This window comes from Strigops habroptila, chromosome 11 (assembly GCF_004027225.2).
Source record: "Strigops habroptila isolate Jane chromosome 11, bStrHab1.2.pri, whole genome shotgun sequence".
In the NCBI taxonomy this organism is placed as follows: Eukaryota; Metazoa; Chordata; class Aves; order Psittaciformes; family Psittacidae; genus Strigops; species Strigops habroptila.
This window is the reverse complement of record NC_046360.1, coordinates 10,598,039-10,615,956: the sequence shown is the minus strand read 5'-3', so window position 1 is coordinate 10,615,956 and position 17,918 is coordinate 10,598,039. Positions and strand designations below refer to the sequence as shown.

General features: G+C 45.3%; 1 protein-coding gene across 1 annotated transcript in view; it reads left to right on the top strand.

Moving 5' to 3' along the window:
* Nucleotides 1-17,918, top strand: part of BCR (BCR activator of RhoGEF and GTPase) — a 101,395-nt gene that overhangs the window by 75,271 nt on the left and 8,206 nt on the right. Inside the window, exons 10-21 of the mRNA XM_030500418.1 lie at nt 308-476; nt 1,889-2,008; nt 2,181-2,256; nt 2,848-2,952; nt 3,735-3,809; nt 5,009-5,106; nt 5,786-5,917; nt 13,433-13,492; nt 13,636-13,745; nt 14,558-14,697; nt 16,180-16,314; nt 16,880-16,985. Of these exons, the coding sequence (XP_030356278.1) occupies nt 308-476; nt 1,889-2,008; nt 2,181-2,256; nt 2,848-2,952; nt 3,735-3,809; nt 5,009-5,106; nt 5,786-5,917; nt 13,433-13,492; nt 13,636-13,745; nt 14,558-14,697; nt 16,180-16,314; nt 16,880-16,985 (1,326 nt within the window). The remainder of the gene's footprint in view (nt 1-307; nt 477-1,888; nt 2,009-2,180; nt 2,257-2,847; nt 2,953-3,734; nt 3,810-5,008; nt 5,107-5,785; nt 5,918-13,432; nt 13,493-13,635; nt 13,746-14,557; nt 14,698-16,179; nt 16,315-16,879; nt 16,986-17,918) is intronic.

The window sequence follows — 17,918 nt, the reverse complement described above, 5'->3', positions numbered from 1 at the left end:
CCATTGCCTCTGCAGATGCTTGAAAGGGAGAGCATGCAGGGCTGAAAGGGTTTGCAAAAGATCATTGTAGATTCTTAGGATGAAAAGAAACAGACAACAAGTTGCCTTATTATGTGCTGTACTGGCTATTGGCCCTTTTAGGCTTTCTTGCTGGAAAGCAGCCCTTTGCCAGACTTTTCCCTGCATGGGGGTCACAGTGATGTTGTGCCCTGTTCTGTATCTTATGCACTATAGCAGGGAAGGACTTGTGGGAAGGGCAAGGGGTGTTGCCAAACACTGTAAAAGGTTTGTATCTTCTGTCTTTCAGAAAAAGCCAACAATATGACTGCAAATGGTACATCCCCCTCACTGACCTTAGTTTCCAAATGGTGGATGAATCTGAGGCAGTGCCCAATATCCCACTGGTACCTGATGAGGAACTGGATGCCATGAAGATCAAGATATCCCAGATCAAGAATGACATCCAGCGTGAAAAGGTAAAAGGGGTTAAAGCTTTTTGTACAGACTCAGTGTCTCTGTTGAGATGAGGTGCTGATAGAAGCAGAATTCCCCAGAGGTGCGCAACATTTTTAGCAGTCACACTAAAACAGGCTGTTCAGCAGAGGCTTGTGGTACGGTTTTGTTACCAGTGATACTCAGATGCTCTGCAGCGCATCGTTGCTTGTTCTAGTGCATTGCTTGAATGACAGTGTCCTGTGAGGAGGCGGAAACAAAAAGAACCTGTACTTGTAGCCATGGCTCCTCTACTTGAACTGCCCGTGACTGCTGTTGCTTAGCATCCATCCGTGTGGGGAGCAGGGCTCTTATGCTGTGGACACAAGGACTGGTAGTGTGTCATGCTGGTTTCTGGCTGTTGAAGTATGATGCTGCAAATGATTTTGGTCAGAAGCCATGTGCTTCTGAATTTTTGCAGGCTCAGTTACATATTTGAAGCTTCTTCTGTCTTCACCAGTATCAAAGCACCAGCAAATATATGGAGAATTATATATTCTCCATATTATAGAGAATTATATATTCACCAATTATACTGACTGGACAGTCTGACAACAGATATGGTGTTTCTGGCCCAGGTTTCTCCTTGCTTGCAAGACATGTTTTCTCAGAGATGTTAGACTCAACCTTCCTGGAACCCGAAAGAGTAATAAGATTTTGAAAACTGAAAGCCTGCTGGTGTGTAGAACAGGATATGAATAATATTGCTTGTACCATGAGAAGACTATCCCCAGTGCTTCCAAATAACATGCTTCTGCCTTTATTCCCTGTCTGGCTTTCAGAGACGGCTTCCTGGAAAAAGTAAGATATTAGGAGGAACACCGTGTGGAAGCCTCTTACTCACAAGGTGCAGGAGTCTTAAGATACACGCTTTGGTGCATCAGTGCCAAACAATACACTTGGCTGGGCTTGGGACTGGGTTTGATCCAAGAAAAACCTTGGGTTTAGCTGACCTCTGAAAATGGATTGGTGGGTAGTGAGTGGGAGACTTCTGGGCAGCTTCTAGAGAAGAGAGAAGTTCCTTATAGTATCCTTAAATAAGGAAACTTGTGGAGGACCTGGCAGTGCTATGGCTGCCCACTGACATGCTGCTGCTGCAGCCTCTGGAACGGAAAGTACAGGGTATAGGTGGGACAGTGGCCATGCACCTCTGCACCGTCGTCTGGGGCAGCTGGAATTGGGGCGCAGAGCCAAATCTGAGTGTAGAGATACTGCAGGTAACACTTTGCTGAGCAGCTGAGGGCCCTGTAGATCCTCCTGACAGCATTTCTCCTGCCCGCTTGGCTACTCACAGAGGAAGGAGATTGTGCATCTTGAAGTATCTATCAGTATAAATAGGTGCAGATGTTGGAGAATGATGTGTGTCCTCTGTCTCCCTCTCTCTCCCATCCTCCAGAGGGCTAATAAAGGCAGCAAGGTCATTGAGAGGTTGAAAAAGAAGCTGTCAGAGCAGGAATCCCTCCTACTGCTGATGTCTCCCAACATGGCCTTCCGGGTACACAATCGCAATGGCAAGGTGAGTGGCTCTTGTAGTCTCCCTCAGTGTACAAGTCAGAGGTCATGGGCTGTGTGTGTTTGTATATGCTGTTGCACAAGGTCTTCATGCCCTGTTGTCTGGCCTGAAAGCAGGCCTGCTCTCAGTGGTCACTCAGACTAATGCATACCCCCTCTTCTGTTTTCCTGGGTAGAGTTACACGTTCCTCATTTCATCCGACTATGAAAGGGCAGAGTGGAGGGAGAATATCCGTGAGCAGCAGAAGAAATGTGAGTGTCCTTCAGATGGGCATTGGTACAAATACTGTGATCTTATTAGAGGGCGGCAGGCCAGAGGATGGAGTGTGGGGCAGGGTTCCTTGCAGAAAGACATAGATGTGTTCAAATCCCCGGCACAACATGGATGTCTTCTGTCTCTGCATATCTGAGCCTGTCTGAGGGACTTTTGTTTGCAGCAATATGTAGGGAATGTGTAGGGAGAGCACTTGGTAAATGTGTGGAGAGATTCTCCCTATTGCCCTAAAGATTAGAGCTCTCTGCAATTCCAGGTAGAGGGATCAGCTGCACGCTTTTATCTGGCTCCAGTCCAAAGAAACTTTTTTGCAATGGGTGTGTTTTGGCTTTGCAAGCAAATAAGAGCACTCCTGGTTCCTATGAACCATTCTGAGATTTTTTACTCTAAAGGGACACTAAATATGCCCTCAGTAGAGCTGGGCTGCAGCAGCACAGTCCCGAGCACCACAGTCCTGTTGCTGAGCATTGCCCAGGGAGCAGCTGTCCCCTGTATGCCCAGATTGAGAAAGCATGCATCCAGCCTCTGCTTTGAATCTTAATTCCTCCCTCTTTGACTCTCCTCGGCAGGTTTTAAAAGCTTCTCACTCACATCGGTGGAACTCCAGATGCTGACAAACTCCTGTGTGAAGCTTCAGACAGTCCACAACATTCCCCTCACTATCAATAAGGAAGGTGAGACCTTTGGTTTATTCTTTCACATGGTACAGCTGCACTGAAAACCTGCCTCTGCCTGCCTTTGCATTTCCACTAGCACTGCTCTTACTGTTCCTTTTTGCCAAAGACTTCAACCTGGTGGTGAGTTACAAACTGAGAGCATATGTACCCAACTTGTGTAGTTTAGTTGTAGTAGATGATAGCATACAAAAAGAAAGCAGCAGGAACAAGATCAATCTGGTTTCTCAATGTTACTTGCTGCAACAATAAAAATATAAGCTTCAAATTATATGGCTACACCTAAATTAGTAAAATGTTCCTGGACATCTTCCAATTTGTTGACTACTGAATGGTCTCTACATGCATCCATCATGCCAGGGACTGGAGTGCCTGTTGGAGTCCTAGCCTCAGAATCCTAAGGAGGAACACTAGTTGGCCAAAATTGTGTCTGAGACCATCCTAAATTACTATTTAATGTGCTAGTATAGACTTAGTCTCTATATTTTACTATTTTCCTCTATATTTTACTACTTCTCTTGAATTTCTTTCATGTCATCTTGCTGAACAGAGAAATGTCATTTTAAAAGCCACATATTGCCAGAAGGCATTACAGGTGAAAGCCACACTGAACCTGGATGAGTCCCCTCTTGCTGAAATGGCTGGATTACATGCTCCTGCCAGCCTCTTTAGGGACAGTTTACCCTCTGCTCTTCAACCTGTGTAACATCAGTCTCATCACTCTGTCTTTCACTCTTGGCTCCTCCATGAATGTAACAAAATTCCTTCGCTCTTTTGTACAGATGATGAATCCCCAGGTCTCTATGGATTCCTCAATGTCATTGTCCACTCTGCCACAGGATTCAAGCAAAGTTCAAGTGAGTTGCAATTCTGTAATACACAGAGGTAGGGGCTAGGTAACTCAGGTGCTGGGACAGCTGGGTGTGGACTGGTTTAGCATTGGGGTGATGGTGAGGAGGAGAGGTGATTTGGGAACTGGAAGTGAAATGGGGGCACTTGTGTGAATTTAGGGGAATTCAGGTGTTTAGTGCTACTATTAACTCTTAGATCAGTGTCCTGGTTTAAGCTGAACCCAGGACAGATCAGGATCAAGGATCAAGCACGCAGTATTAATTTTTAGGCCTAGTCAGTTGGTATTTTTTAAGCAGTGTTTGTACACGACAGATTTAGATACAGGTCAGCCATTATCCTGAATTCCTTCAACTGTGTTTTGTTTTGCAATGAAAGAATGGGAAGCATTCTCTGACATCTGGAATTTATGGTGCGAAGAGAGAGGTGTTAAAATTCAGAGTGATTTGACAGAAGTATCAAAAAAGGTGAAAAAATAGTGGACACCTGTAGAAATAAACCTGGCTTCTGAGGCACTGATGAGGATAATCTAGGCAAAGCTGGACAGCTCACCTAGCCATGTGACTGGGGGTCCTGTGCTTATCCAAGGTGCCTGTGCAGTCTCAGGAGGGAAGGAGTGAACTGGATGTACATCCTTTCTGTCAGCCTTCCTCCTGCTGAGGCACTGACTTCCCAGAGGCTGCTGACATCACTTACAGTATAATTCACAAATAAGGGCAATGTCTACAGATCATTACTAGCTCTTCAAAACCACCAGATACCACAAAATTAACCAATTTGTGAAGAGAAGGAGTTTTTGATGGCTGGCCCCTAACCAGCTCTCTGAGGGATATTATGCTGATGCTGTTCTCAGTGAAATTGGTTCTGATGTGTTGATGGGGTCCAGTGTATACATGGGGAAGCTTCATTTCTCGTTGGTATATACCTTCTGCTCATTGTGGATTGATCTGGGAAATACTGGAAAATAGCATACACCTGATTCTTGATAGAGGTGAAAGGCGTGTCTGTGTTGAGGTCATTTATGCAGCTGTGCTGGTACTTCAGCTTCATAAAGGCAACTCTGCTGGTCCAGATGATGAGGTTTGTGCTGGATGATGTTATCAATGTTAATACAAAGAAGATGCAGATGAAAAGACACCCTGAAAGTGATTAACACAAGTTAGGGGATTCTAGACACTTTTTACAAGCTTCTGTCTCCCCTCCTCAGATTTGTACTGCACATTAGAGGTGGATTCTTTTGGATATTTCGTGAACAAGGCTAAAACTAGAGTTTACAGGGACACCACGGAGCCCAACTGGAATGAGGTAGGTTGGATCTTTCCTAACGTGACTTGCTCCATGTGCCGAACATCAACTTATGATGGTCAGAACACCCACAAATGGAAGAACTTGCTGCATGCTCAGCACGTGTGCTGCATATGCTGCCTGTTGGGAAACACTCTTAATGCCAGGTTCATTTGGCTGTCAGGGCTTGCAGAAGATTTTATCTTGGATTAGCTATAGTTAAACAAACATTTCAGGTCAAATGAGTCTTGTCGAGCATTTCATCATTTTAACAGATGCATGTCTGGTTATTTTTTGAAAGACACAAGTGGAAAATATCTTGAAGAAGGAGGTGGTTTTGTTTATTTGTTGTGAGGGGGAAGAATTAGCTATAGACATTTTGCCTGTTTACAGCCAACTCAAACCTGCTGGGGAGCAAATTTAAATATAGGAAAGGTGGTTGAGTTTTGTTTCTTTGAATGATGCTTTGCTGAAACTCAGTGAAACCTGACTAAGGAGCCAAACATCTTAGTCTTTGATTTGACCACTTATATATACAAAATACAATTTCAGTTTATTTCTAGACCAACTCCATTAGGGAGGTGGTTTTGGTCAGTCCTTAAGTGCTCCCTCCTGATGAGTTTTCAGGAGAATATATTGATTATTCAGGGACTGGTGTCCTGCTGTGATGCATCCATTGCTCTTTCCTGGTACCCTGCAGGAGTTTGAGATTGAGCTGGAGGGCTCGCAAACTCTGCGGATTCTGTGCTATGAAAAGTGCTACAACAAAACCAAGCTTACTAAAGAGGATGGAGAGAGCACGGATCGCATAATGGGCAAAGGACAGATCCAGGTAAGACTGTGCTTAATTCACTCCTACTACCTTTACTGCAAAACATGACAGGACTTCTGAATCCTGGAGCACCAGGGAGGCTGCTTTTCTACCTTCTGATTGTCTCAGCACCAGAGATTTTTCTCCAGATAGGGAGGTATTCAGTGTGATTCACAGGCAGAAAGTCAGCAGCTTTTTCCCTCTTGCTTTGTCCCCTCTGCCTGCATCAGTACCCTTAAGGAATAGATGCTTTTTCATGAGAATTTATGGTTTGGCCTCTGATTTGCCTATTAATTTCAAAACTTCCAGCACAGTACATAGGAACTGCGCTCTCACTGAGCCCTGGGCACTGTCGGGAATGCTCCATTTGTGACAAAAGAGGATGCAATGAATGTGCTGTCCCATTTGTAAATCAAGCAGAAGAAATGCTACCTTCTCTACATGCTGGAAGGTGATTGATGTGTTAGCAAGGCCTTGGAGGACAGGCTTATTGTCCTGTTAACTGCCATGTCCAGAGTACAGTGTCCATGACAGTAGGCTGCATCTGAGATTTCCACTGCCGATAATCAGCATGGGACACTTTGTCTATGTGGTAAATTTGTAATACAGAGGGGGAAGTGATGAGATGATTGCAGACGGATGCTGCTCTCGGGGAGCTGCTGTGTGATAAAGCTTTAAAGCTCTATGCAGGAGAAACCAGGCCATCAGTGGAGGCTGACATCTACTGCCAGTTTGTTGCTCTGTCTGTCCACAGCTTTAGGAGGGTGTTTAAATGCCTGCTCTGAGAACACATTCTTTGTGCTGGACTGGCTGTTGTCCAGAACAAGGACTCTGCCCAGATAGCTTTTTCTTTCTGACATGCTGAAAAATGCCATCAGTTCTCCTCCATTTACATTTCACTGCTCATCACTCCACAGATGACAGCTTTCTCCAGCATTTGAGTGATGGTCACACAGGCCCAGGCCATTTGTGGGATTTCAGAACTGCTCTGATTGAGGGCAGCCTGCAGGATCAGATCTCACCGTTCCTCTGGAAGGGTTCGTTGTCCAAATGAGTTTCTTTAGGCCTGTTCCTTTCCCTCCCTTCTTGCAGCCCTGAGGCTGTCCTGCTATTACAGGGAAAGCTTTTGTCACCAAATGCATGGTAGGTGTTTTAAAGAAAACCTGCATATAAATCAACAAATGCTGGTACAGGGTGTCTCCTGTGTATGTCTCAGGCTAACCATAAATCTGTATGTCCCTTCTGCTAACAAAAGCTTATTTTTCTGTGGAGCTGAGCAACTGCAAAAGAGCAGGTTTTCAGCCTTGAAATGCCCTGGAGATTTGTGTGCTCATAATGGAAATCCTGAAATCACTGAACCACTAAATTCTTTAAATATTTTACGTAGAATGATTAAAATTAATAAAGTATTTTAAATTTTAAACTTTTTCTTCTTTTCATAAGAGTGGGCATTTTTGTGCACAGCACTCGTACCTTCTCTTAAAACACTTTAAGTTAATAAGTAAAAATACTCTTTGGAGACACTTGAATTTTAATTGCATCTTGATTTTTTTAGGGAAACCTAAACAGTGAGGAGGGGAAAAAAGAGGGCTTTTATGAATGTGCAAAAGTTGCATTCGGTTGTATCACAAAAGGCAAATGCAAAAGTTCTCTTACTTTCAGTAAGTCCCCCTTGCAGTTTATAAAGAAACGTGGAAAACTGTCAGAACATCCTCTTAATTCTCGGTGATTCTGTCCCACCATACAACTTTTTAACACTATTGAGTAACTGCAAAGAGAGGTCCTAAGAGAGTCTGTAAGATTTTGGGTTGATAAGAATTATTAAATGTTTTTATTTTGGTTTAGTTTTATTTTTAAAACAAGTATCACGTCTCTATAAAGAAATCATCATAATAGAAAACCAAAATCAAACTGCCATCTGTGGCTGAAGGTGAGCTGTATTGTCAGCATCTCTTCCAATCCCTGGTTTTATAGTAATTTTCTTTCAGGATTTTCCCAGGTGCTTTTACATCAAATTTAGTTTACTTCAGCACTGCTGTTGTGCCTCTGGCTTTCTGGCTTGTTTTTGTTGCATTGCCATTATTCAGCCACAACCTGTCTTGCGTAAAGGCACAGTCTCTGAAGTTGGATGAGGGTTTTTTTCCTAACTTCCATTTAGTTAAAAACTCTGGGAGTGTCAAGAGTCATGTCTGCATCCTCCTGCTGATACAAACAGGGAAATTTCTGTGCTGGCTAAATTGCAGTGTATTGTTAAGCCAGGTATTATTGTAAATCTGCAACTTCCCACTTCTGGGATTTCTGACTCACCAGATTCTCTGGGCTGCAGTGATGAAGACAATGCATCAAGGGCACGGGGGCTGTTTTGGCTGTGGAGTGTTTATTAAATCTCTCCATTACATTATGGCGCTGGAGGAAGGAAGACTGGAAATTGGTCCATGTGGTCAGAAGCTTCCAGGAATGGACAACAGTTTTAATAGCTTGCATTACTCATGTTTTCTTTTCCTATGGAACGTTTTATTTACCTCTTTTTATAGCCACATGCGAGAGCTTCATTGCTTGCCAACCTGCAAGTTTTATCCCTGACAAATAAACCCACAGTGTTTTAATATGGGAGAACTTCCTGGGAATGTGGCAGTGCAGTCCTCATCAGACCTGGGAATGGCAGACGGGATGTGCAGTGTTTAATCAGCCAGCATGTGTGGCTGGGGGCTTCTGTTATATCTCAGGTGTGAGAAACACAGGGAGAAGGTGCCATTCCTGGGTATACTGTGAAACTGAAATTACTGGTGGCTTGGGGGAGAAAGGAACAGATGCTACCTTATAGGAGGAAACACGAGACTTAGTTCAGTTGTAAGCATCAGCTGCTCTCATTTTAAACTTGTTTTTTTCTCTCTGTTGTTACCTTGCAATCCACCTTGGGCACGAGGGAGACTGGCCCTTTTGCTCTTTGAATTTTGCCCTTATGTGGCATGTCTGCATGTGTTACAGCCTTTTGTTTGGTCCTGAGACTCTGCATCTAAGTGGGCACATACATCAGCAAAACTGGCCTCTGCCTTGGGAACAAACCAGATGAGTAAGCTGATACTCCATCTAGCTCTAGCTAGTGATCTAGCTCTTTCAGTTGGTACCGCCTAAAAATGCTGTTTCCTTTGCTTTTCTTTTTCTGCGTGATCAGCTCAGGCAAACCATTTCCTTCTCCCTCACAGCAGTGCTGGAAAATCAGAGAGGATATGACCTCAAATCAGTCATTCTGTGGTAGCAGCACAACACCATTCCTGTGTTGCCATGCAAAACAATCACTCTCTCCTTAATTATTGGGGATGTCTCATAGCCGTGCACATGGCTGTCAGACGCGTAGGTGGCTTTCCATGTAAAACAGATTGTCAGAGGCTATACCTCCCAAGTGTCAACTCAGAAAACCTTTTACACACTTGAGCTCATTTATCAGTTTGCTCATGCAGAACGGTATCCCAGCAATGAAAACAGGGTGAAAATGAAAAAAGCAATGGGTCATGTCTAAAGGGTGATGGTGGGAAAGATGAACGTGTCAGTGCAGAGCTTTGAGAAGAGTGGGGTTATGGCTGGACTGGGAGTTTCCAGCAGCAGTGAGACTCTGACAACTTGTACGTCACATCAGTTACAATTAGAAATTGCTGGAGTGTAAAGTTGCCAGGGAGATTTAATAAAGGGAGGAAGTAATGTGAGTACATAGCATAAAATGCACTAACCTTAAAGTTGCCTCAGTCGTTGCTCCCAGGCATTTCATTTCCACTGATGCTTCTTGGTCTGTTCCTCTTTCTATATGTTTCCTTTTCTGGGGAAAACAAAACTAAATCATCAAACTGTCTGTGGTGGTTTCCTAAGGCAGAGCACAGACACCCTCGTTCTAGTGCTTGGCCTGCATTTACCATGGACCAGCATCCACAGTTCCCCTTTTCCCAGGTGCTCAGCACCCTGTGTTCTGCGCACTAAGCCTCTGCTGACTGCCGTACACCGTTTGTCTTAATTCAGTGCTAAGCTGCAACAAGGGCCAGAGACTTCACTGGGAGGTCCCTGTGGTGCTAAGCTGCTTTGTTCTATTGTGGTTTGTGCAGGATAGGGAGAGGCATTTGCTTGATGCATTAGTGAATGTGGGGCTGTAGCTTTGCCACTGCAAATGGCATTGAATGGGCCACAGGGGGACTGAAGGTGTTTAGGGGTAAAGACAAACTGGTTGGTTTGTATTTTTCCTGTGCAGCGTGAGCTGTGCAAACAAGCCCCTGAGATACAGTCATTGGAGGTTTTAGCAGGTGTGTCCTGTTCGCACAGGTCACGGAAACCACACAATTTTTCACAGTTTTAGTGGAGATGGGATAGGTCCTTTTGTCACTCAAACCAAACAGATGTTTGAAGGAAATGTTCAGAGGTGCAGTATATCTCCTGTCACATTGATGCAGAGCAGCCATTTCACAGTGCTCCCTGCCTGAGCTGGCAGAGCTGGTGCTATGCTCGCTTTTGGCACACTGGCTGTAGAACACATTCTTCTACTCAGTGTTCCTCCTTCCAGATCATTGATTTCCAAATCAGGCCATAGCACGACCTCATTTGTCACAGGCCCTCTCTGTGCTGGAGCATCACACTCCCTCTCTTTGTCTTCAGTCTGCTTCGTAACCTGTCTGTTCCAGCTGCCCTCTCCCTGAGTTGCTCTTGCTGCCCTTGGAAGGTCGGTCATTGGTAGGGTCCAGGACTGAAACCTTGCTCAAAGTCTGAAGGACATTCCTAGTTTCCTGTTGACTCTGTTATTTCCTACTGCAACTTTCTCAGACTGTTAGACCTGCTCTTCCTGTCTCACTCTGTTACTGAGAGCTTGTTTAAGCTTTGCTCTTTTATTAGCTTCCATCGTTTTGTTTTGCTATTTAAAAAGCACCAGGGGAGGTGGGGGGATTTCTTAATTGCTATAGTTATTGCCAATGATTTATGCAGGTTGGCTCGCGTCAGCCAGGCCCATGCTGGTGCTTGTTCTCCCCGAATGCCTCCTTTCAACACAAGCAGGAGTCAAAGAGCAGGTGGGGAGTGCAGGGTCCTGCTGGCCCTGCAGCAGGCTTCAGAGATAAGGGAGCAAGAGGCAGGAGCAGGTACACTCACAGTCCATGCTCAGCTCCAGTAGTTACCCAACAAGGAGGAGTCTCTGTGAGCTCTGAGCTCCAGGATGCTTTTTACTGCTCCTTAGCAGTCCTTTGCTCTCTCTGGAGAGAGAGCAGGACTTTTTTGGGCTCATACTTTTTAACACTTTACTTGCTTTTGTTTTGTAGGAGTTCTCTGGTCATCACTGGGACGTGACCAGTAATACCTGTTAGCTTCAATAACCTGTAACTGGACCCCGCTGGACTCTTCGTTTAGTATTCTTGGCAATTACCAAAACCCTCTTTCCATTTCATTCTTAAGCAGTCTCTCCCTGCTATAAATAATACAGTCTCAGTGTCTCCATTCTAAAAACATATGGAAAACTGCTTCTGAGCTGGAGGATCGGCTGTGACTGTGTCTATCATTTGGCCATTTTGGCAGCTTAGCGAGATGACTATTTAGGCAGCTGGAGATCAAGCTGTCAGGAATACTGAGCATGGCTGCTCTTCACAGGAAACCAGACACTTCAGAAGTGGTTTCCTCTTGATTCTGGGAAAGAATGCAGTTGTTGAAAGGAGCCAAACTTCCAGCATGGAAAGTCAGGGAAAAACAGCCGTGTTTCTGGCCAGCTTGAGGGGCCCTTGGCCAGCAGCGCCAGCGGGGCGGATCTGTTCCACCCGCATTATAAGCAAGCCCTCTTGGCAAGCAGTCTGCTATTCGGGTTTGCCGAAGCACTGAAGCTAAGCACTGCAGCCTATTGGCCTCCTGGACCTTTGTGCAGTCCCAAGATGTGGGAGCTACTGGTTACTGACTATTCCTTACAAGGAGTCTTCAGGAATTTCTGCCAGAGCTGCACCTACAGGAACCGGTCCAATTCGACAGGGAAGCACATGTGTGCTGGCAGCATCCCGCTGTGGTCTCACTTCCGTAACAAAGTGTGCAGGGATAAGGTTGGCCTGGCTTGCTTATCTGTTGCTTCTTGGGGTGTCTACAGTGGGAGCAAGCAGGGAGAAACCTTTCTTTCTGCTGGTTGTGTTTTTTGGTGAGTGGGGAAGGGTGAGGGGGCACTTGTGTCTATAGCTGACAGCAGCATTGGGCTGGTTTGTTGATGATCTGAAAGAGCATGATTGCATCTAAGATCTCCCAGGATATACTGCAGCTGCCATTGCTTCAACATCTACCTCTGTCTGTTAGAGAACTCTGCTTCTGCATGGGGTGCTGCAAGGGAGGAGCTGGGCTGCAGAAGTGGCTCTAGTTTCTGAGTGTCTTTTTGTTTGCTGATGACAGTAAACTCAGAACACAGAGTCTGCTGCAGTTGCCTCCTCCTGGTCTTACTGTGTTGTAGTATTCGAGAGCCAAGTGTTACAAAACCATCTCAGGAGGCACCAAAGACTGCTTGCTTTGGCTGCTTCCGATCGCTGAGAGGAGTCCCCATGCACACAGCATTGTTATCTCTTCTGCCAGTCTAGCTTCAGCCGAGTGCCACTCTTCGGGCATTCAGATGTATCTGGACTCTCCCAGGCAGTATTGGCATTGTTGGGTGGTGTCTGAGTCCTGGTCAGCTGCTTCCCAGCCTCACAGCTGTCCACTCAAAAGAGATCAGGCAAAGCTGAAAATGGGAGATCAGGGCTTTGCCTCAGGACTTGTCTTTGTTTCATGAGTTCTTGTAATAGCAGGGCCAGGTGTACCTCCTGCCTCCGTGCTCAGAAATGAAAAGGAATAGGTAGCTGAAGGAGGACAACTTTCCGTGATTTCTAGTCAAATTTTCTCCATTTCTACTCTGTCACATCCTGACAGAGGTTTGGTTTGTTTGAAGTTACTTGTCTTTGTATGGGTCACTTCATATTTCTCTTCCTTGATCTCACTGTTGGGGTGATTATGTCTTTTGAATTCAGTGGAACATAGTCCTCCTTAGAAACTATTAGCTTCATAGCAAAGAGCCATGAAGTTCTCCAGCCTGGCTTTTTACTTCAGTGTAGTAATATCACACTCATCCAACCTCATCTGTCTCTAGAAAACTTCAGAGGGAGACAGCTTCCTCTCTTTCAAATCAGAGGTATTTCAGCAATCTGTCCTCCCATTTTCTGACTCCTGGCCCTGTGGGATGGGGCACACTTTGCTGGCTGGTAACGTGCCTGTTGTGTTGCAGCAATCAATGCAATCTGTCTTTGACAGCTGAGGTTGCCTTTGTTGTTAAGCAGATTGCAAATATGTTGGTGGATTTTCCATGTGTGTGAGTCCTCCTCAGCTCTGCTTAGAGATCCACACAACAGCAGTGTCCTGTTACCTGGAACGGGGGAAACCTTGGAAATCTTTTCCTATAGAAAAGAAATAGCATGTTGAAAGTGCTTTGCTCACTTACACAGGCCTTTCAGGCTCGCTGATTTCCCTGAGGTCTGCTCCTAGCTCATGTCTTGCTTCCATGTTTTTCAGCTGGACCCACAGGTGTTGCAGGACAAAGATTGGCAACGCACAGTCATCTCAATGAATGGAGTAAGTATGGAAACAGAAGTTAGCACTGCTTCTGTACCTCTTATGTGCTTTACTTCCTCTTCATTGCAGCATAGGCGGGGGGGGGGGGGGGGGCAGAAAATGTTTGAGAAGTAACAGCTGATCTCTTTCTCTTTTCTATCCAGGTTGAAGTGAAGCTGTCAGTGAAGTTCACCAGTCGGGAGTTCAGCCTGAAGAGGATGCCATCCCGGAAACAGACCGGGGTTTTTGGGGTCAAGATCGCTATCGTCACCAAGTGAGCTGATGGGTCACGTTTCTCCCTATAAGTTACTAGCAATCCACCTGGCCAGGGGCTTGCACTGAGGGGTCGGTCAGCCCAGCCTGCTCCACAAGGCAGGAGCACAGAAGGCTGTGGCTGCAGAAAGGAGATACTCTGCATCCTCTGAGCTTAATTTTTTGCAGGGGGAAAACTAGTGTGGGCGCAGGCTTTGAAACCCAGAGTGTTTACTTACAGCATATCACTTTCCTGAGTTCTGGATATACCTCTTGCCCCTTTACTCTGTAGTTAGCTGACGTGGTCACAAATTTCCAGAGCCACCAAACAGTGATGTTTCCGTAACCAGAAATGCTGAAGTTCTTTGGATCCTGTTGTATTATTTTAACCCCTGATCTTTTGTCATGAATTGTTTGCCAGAAGAAACATTTTTGTTCTGTTACACAGTTTGGGAAGTGTGGTATTTCCTCCCTATGGAATTGCATTAATTTGAAAGCACCGGTGTTGCTATGTATCCAAGGACTGCTTGGGAATCCTCTGATTACCTGGGCAGAGTCACAGGCTCTTGGGGCACTGGGACCCGGACAGAAGCTCAAGCACTCAGGGAGGCTGTAGAACAGCCAAAGCCAGGCTGAGACAGTCAGAAAACCCCCTCCAGTTTTAAAAGGAGTTTTTCAGCTTGGTCTGGATTGCCTGCTCAGCCTTTCTCCCACCCCATTTTCCAGACAAGGTTTGCACAACAAAATGGTGGGGTGATGTTAGCTGGCCTGGCTGGGGCGACGGGCAAGGGAGGCTATGGGCTGCACTGAACTCTTCTCTTTGGCTTTCCTAAGGAGAGAGAGATCGAAGGTGCCTTACATAGTTCGGCAGTGTGTGGAGGAGATAGAGCGGCGTGGGATGGAGGAGGTGGGCATCTACCGTGTCTCTGGGGTGGCAACCGACATCCAAGCTCTGAAAGCCGCCTTTGATGTCAGTAAGTATTTGTGCCTGATGTTCTCCTTTGCACGGCGCGAGCTCCCTGTCAGGTGGCAATGCTGGTTTTACTCTTGTGTTCCCCAAGAAGCATTCAGAGGCAGAGATTCTCTCACACAAGGAGAATCATTTTACCCCTGGCTGCATGTTTTGTTAATACTCTTCAGCTACAGGTACAAGATGTACAACGGAGTGGGTTCCTGTACCAGATAACACATTTGTTATTCTTCCCACCAGACATGGAATGGTGGCTTTGCCTGCCTTGCCAGATCTGTGTAAACAGCAGATACCTTCCTCAGGGGAAGTGGCAGCAACCAGAAGTCATAATTTCCTCAATGTTGTGAGGTCTCCAAGTTAATATAAGCCCTTGACATTAAGAATGGTTTGTGGAAGGAAGCCAGCAAAAAAAAAAAAAGAATGTTCCAAGGAACATTATCTGGGAAGTGTGTTTGGGAAACTGGAGTTGGGCCGTCCGGGCTCCCGAGTTCTCCTCTTAACTCTAGATTGATGTCTGCAGATTGTAAAATTAGGTAATTTTGGCCAAGCTGTGTAAAGCTTTCTTTGATCTTGAGCAGAAAAGGGCTCCTTGCTGGAGCTGCTTTTAAAAGAATGGCCTGTATGTCCCAACAGGCATTCAAGATCAGGCAGAGGAAATGCCTCCAGATCACTGAGGTACAAAAAGTGAAGTTCTGCCCTACTTTCATCCTCTACATGATGGTCCAAGGACTGCTCAAGCCACATTTGAGCTCTCTTTGATGTAGACAGTCATGAGGCCTGTGCCCAGTGCCCCAATTCACCCTCCCTGCGCTTTTTCTTCATTTACTTTGTGAAATTTCTTCTTTCTTGTATTTTGTTTTCAGTCCCCCTAAGCTACAAAAACTATTGATTCATGAATCTTCACTAGTGCAAGGAAGGGTTTCGCATTTTGAAAGACAACTTTTTTCATTCATAGTAGATGCCGGTTGACACTGAGCTTCATGAAACCAGTGCTGGCTCTGTGGGTTGGTCTGTTTGTTTTAGGGAAGGGGGGTGGTTTTGTTCTTCATAGTAACTGAACTGAAATGTGAGTAACAGAACAAAGCAGTACCCTGAATTGCCTGTGTACTTTAGTACACTCAGTGGGGTGTTAGCCTCCAAATCTCTTATTCTAAGCTGTTAGAGGCAGGGAATTGGAATAACAAAAGTTGAAATGCATGTAAATACAGTCGAGTGGGGCTAGTTCCAGATCAGGCTGAGGTTGCTGGCACAGTGTAACTAACCCTGGGTGGTGTGAGGTTCCCTCTACTCGACTGAAAGCTATAAACTGTTTGCAGTCATTTGTGCAGTGCTTCTCAGTTGTCAGAAGTAGCTCATTTAGTCTGGAGAAATGTAAACAAGAAAATTCGGGCAGAGACAGAAGATAAACAAAGAGGGCCAAAGCCAGAAAAGAAGGAATGCAAGGCCAGCAGCTTCTCTACCCTGCTTCTCCTCTTCCTTCTTCCAGATAACAAAGATGTGTCGGTGATGATGAGCGAGATGGATGTTAACGCCATTGCAGGCACCTTGAAACTGTACTTCCGGGAACTGCCTGAACCCCTCTTCACAGATGAGCTGTACCCCAACTTTGCTGAGGGCATTGGTAGGTAGTAGCAGAAATAACCTCCGATAACTGAAACTCTTCTGTAGGAGGCTGCTCCTAAACCCCCGTATTTATAGCGTTGAACAGAAGCCTGGCTACAAGCTGTTAGGGAAGTGAAATGGAGCTCAGAAGTGAGTGCTGGAATGACATCATCCTCCTATGAGCTTGAATACAGGCAATTGCTGTGCTGTCTTGTCAGCTGAAAATGTGCAGGTTTCTGAGGGTGGGTTCAGAATAGGATGAGCCCCTGCTTGTGGAGGGTGCACACGCCGTGTGCCCCACTCAGGGAAGCCCTCTTGGGGTGGGGTTATACCTTGTCTGGGTAAAAAGCATTGTAGGGTGGTAAATGTGAAAGCACTTGAACTGCTTGAGAGGAAAGGATTCTCTATGTGTCTGTGAAATAAAGAGATCCTGTGGGGTATTGATGTGCAACTCTGACCTTCCAACCTATGATGCAGTTACAAGCCATTCAGGACCTTCTGTATTTGTTGGTTTGGGAAATGACGTGGTCAGTCAAACTCCATTCACTGCCTATGGTGATGTTTTGTTCTTTTCTGTCCTGCAGCACTTTCAGACCCTGTTGCAAAGGAAAGCTGTATGTTGAATCTGTTGTTATCGCTTCCAGAGCCCAACCTTGTGACATTCCTTTTCCTTTTGGACCATTTAAAAAGGTAATATGTGGATCCTTTAGACACTTACTTTACGTGTAAATCATCATTATTTTGAGAAGGGGAGCCTCTTCCTTGAGCTCATGCTGAATCACACAAAGGAAGAAGCAGTTGCTGACCTACTGTGAATGCTTATCAGATAACTGTTGTCTCATACTCAGGCACTAAATCCTGAACTCTGTTCTTACTCACACTGAAAGGATTAGAACTGGAGGAAAAGGGTAACAAAAGTCTCTGGGCGTATCAAGTGCAAATGCAAATTCCCGCTCCAATATCACTGCAAAACTGCACCTGCATCTGGATACAGAGATGGGGAAAGGTTTTAGTATAACTCATGAAGCTTTGGGCATGTTTAAGGACTTGTAAGCCCTGTCTCAAGAGGCGTCTGCAATCTAACAGGATGTATTTTTAAAAACCCCAGCACTTCTGCTCTCTAGAGTTGTCAGTTCCCTGCTTAGACTAGTCCTTCTGCTCTTGTCTATGTCTTTGTAATATGGTTGTAACTGTGAAAAACTATTTCCATATGTTTGATATTAATGTAAGAAGCTTGCTCAATTCCTGCACAGTGTGCTAACTGACATATGTAATTTGTACATACCAGCAACTGTCACGGAGAGACGAAAGATAATTTGTGACTGAGGGCCTGGACTAAGATGCAGGAAATCTGGGGTTTACTTGTGTTTCTGCTGCAGACTTTTCTGCCCTTGGGTAAATTTTTTAACCTTTGTGCCTCAGTTTCTCATTTATAAAACTGGGATGAGAAACATTCCTTTATTCCTGTCCCACCCCTGCGTGTCCAGGCAGTAAGCAGAAGTCCCTTTCCCAAGTTTAAGCTGTGGCTGTAGAGTGCCTGGAGGCTGCAGCTCTGTTGGATCAAGGTATTTGCTTACATATAAGGTTAATTTAGGCACATATGAAGAGAGTGGTTGACTGAAT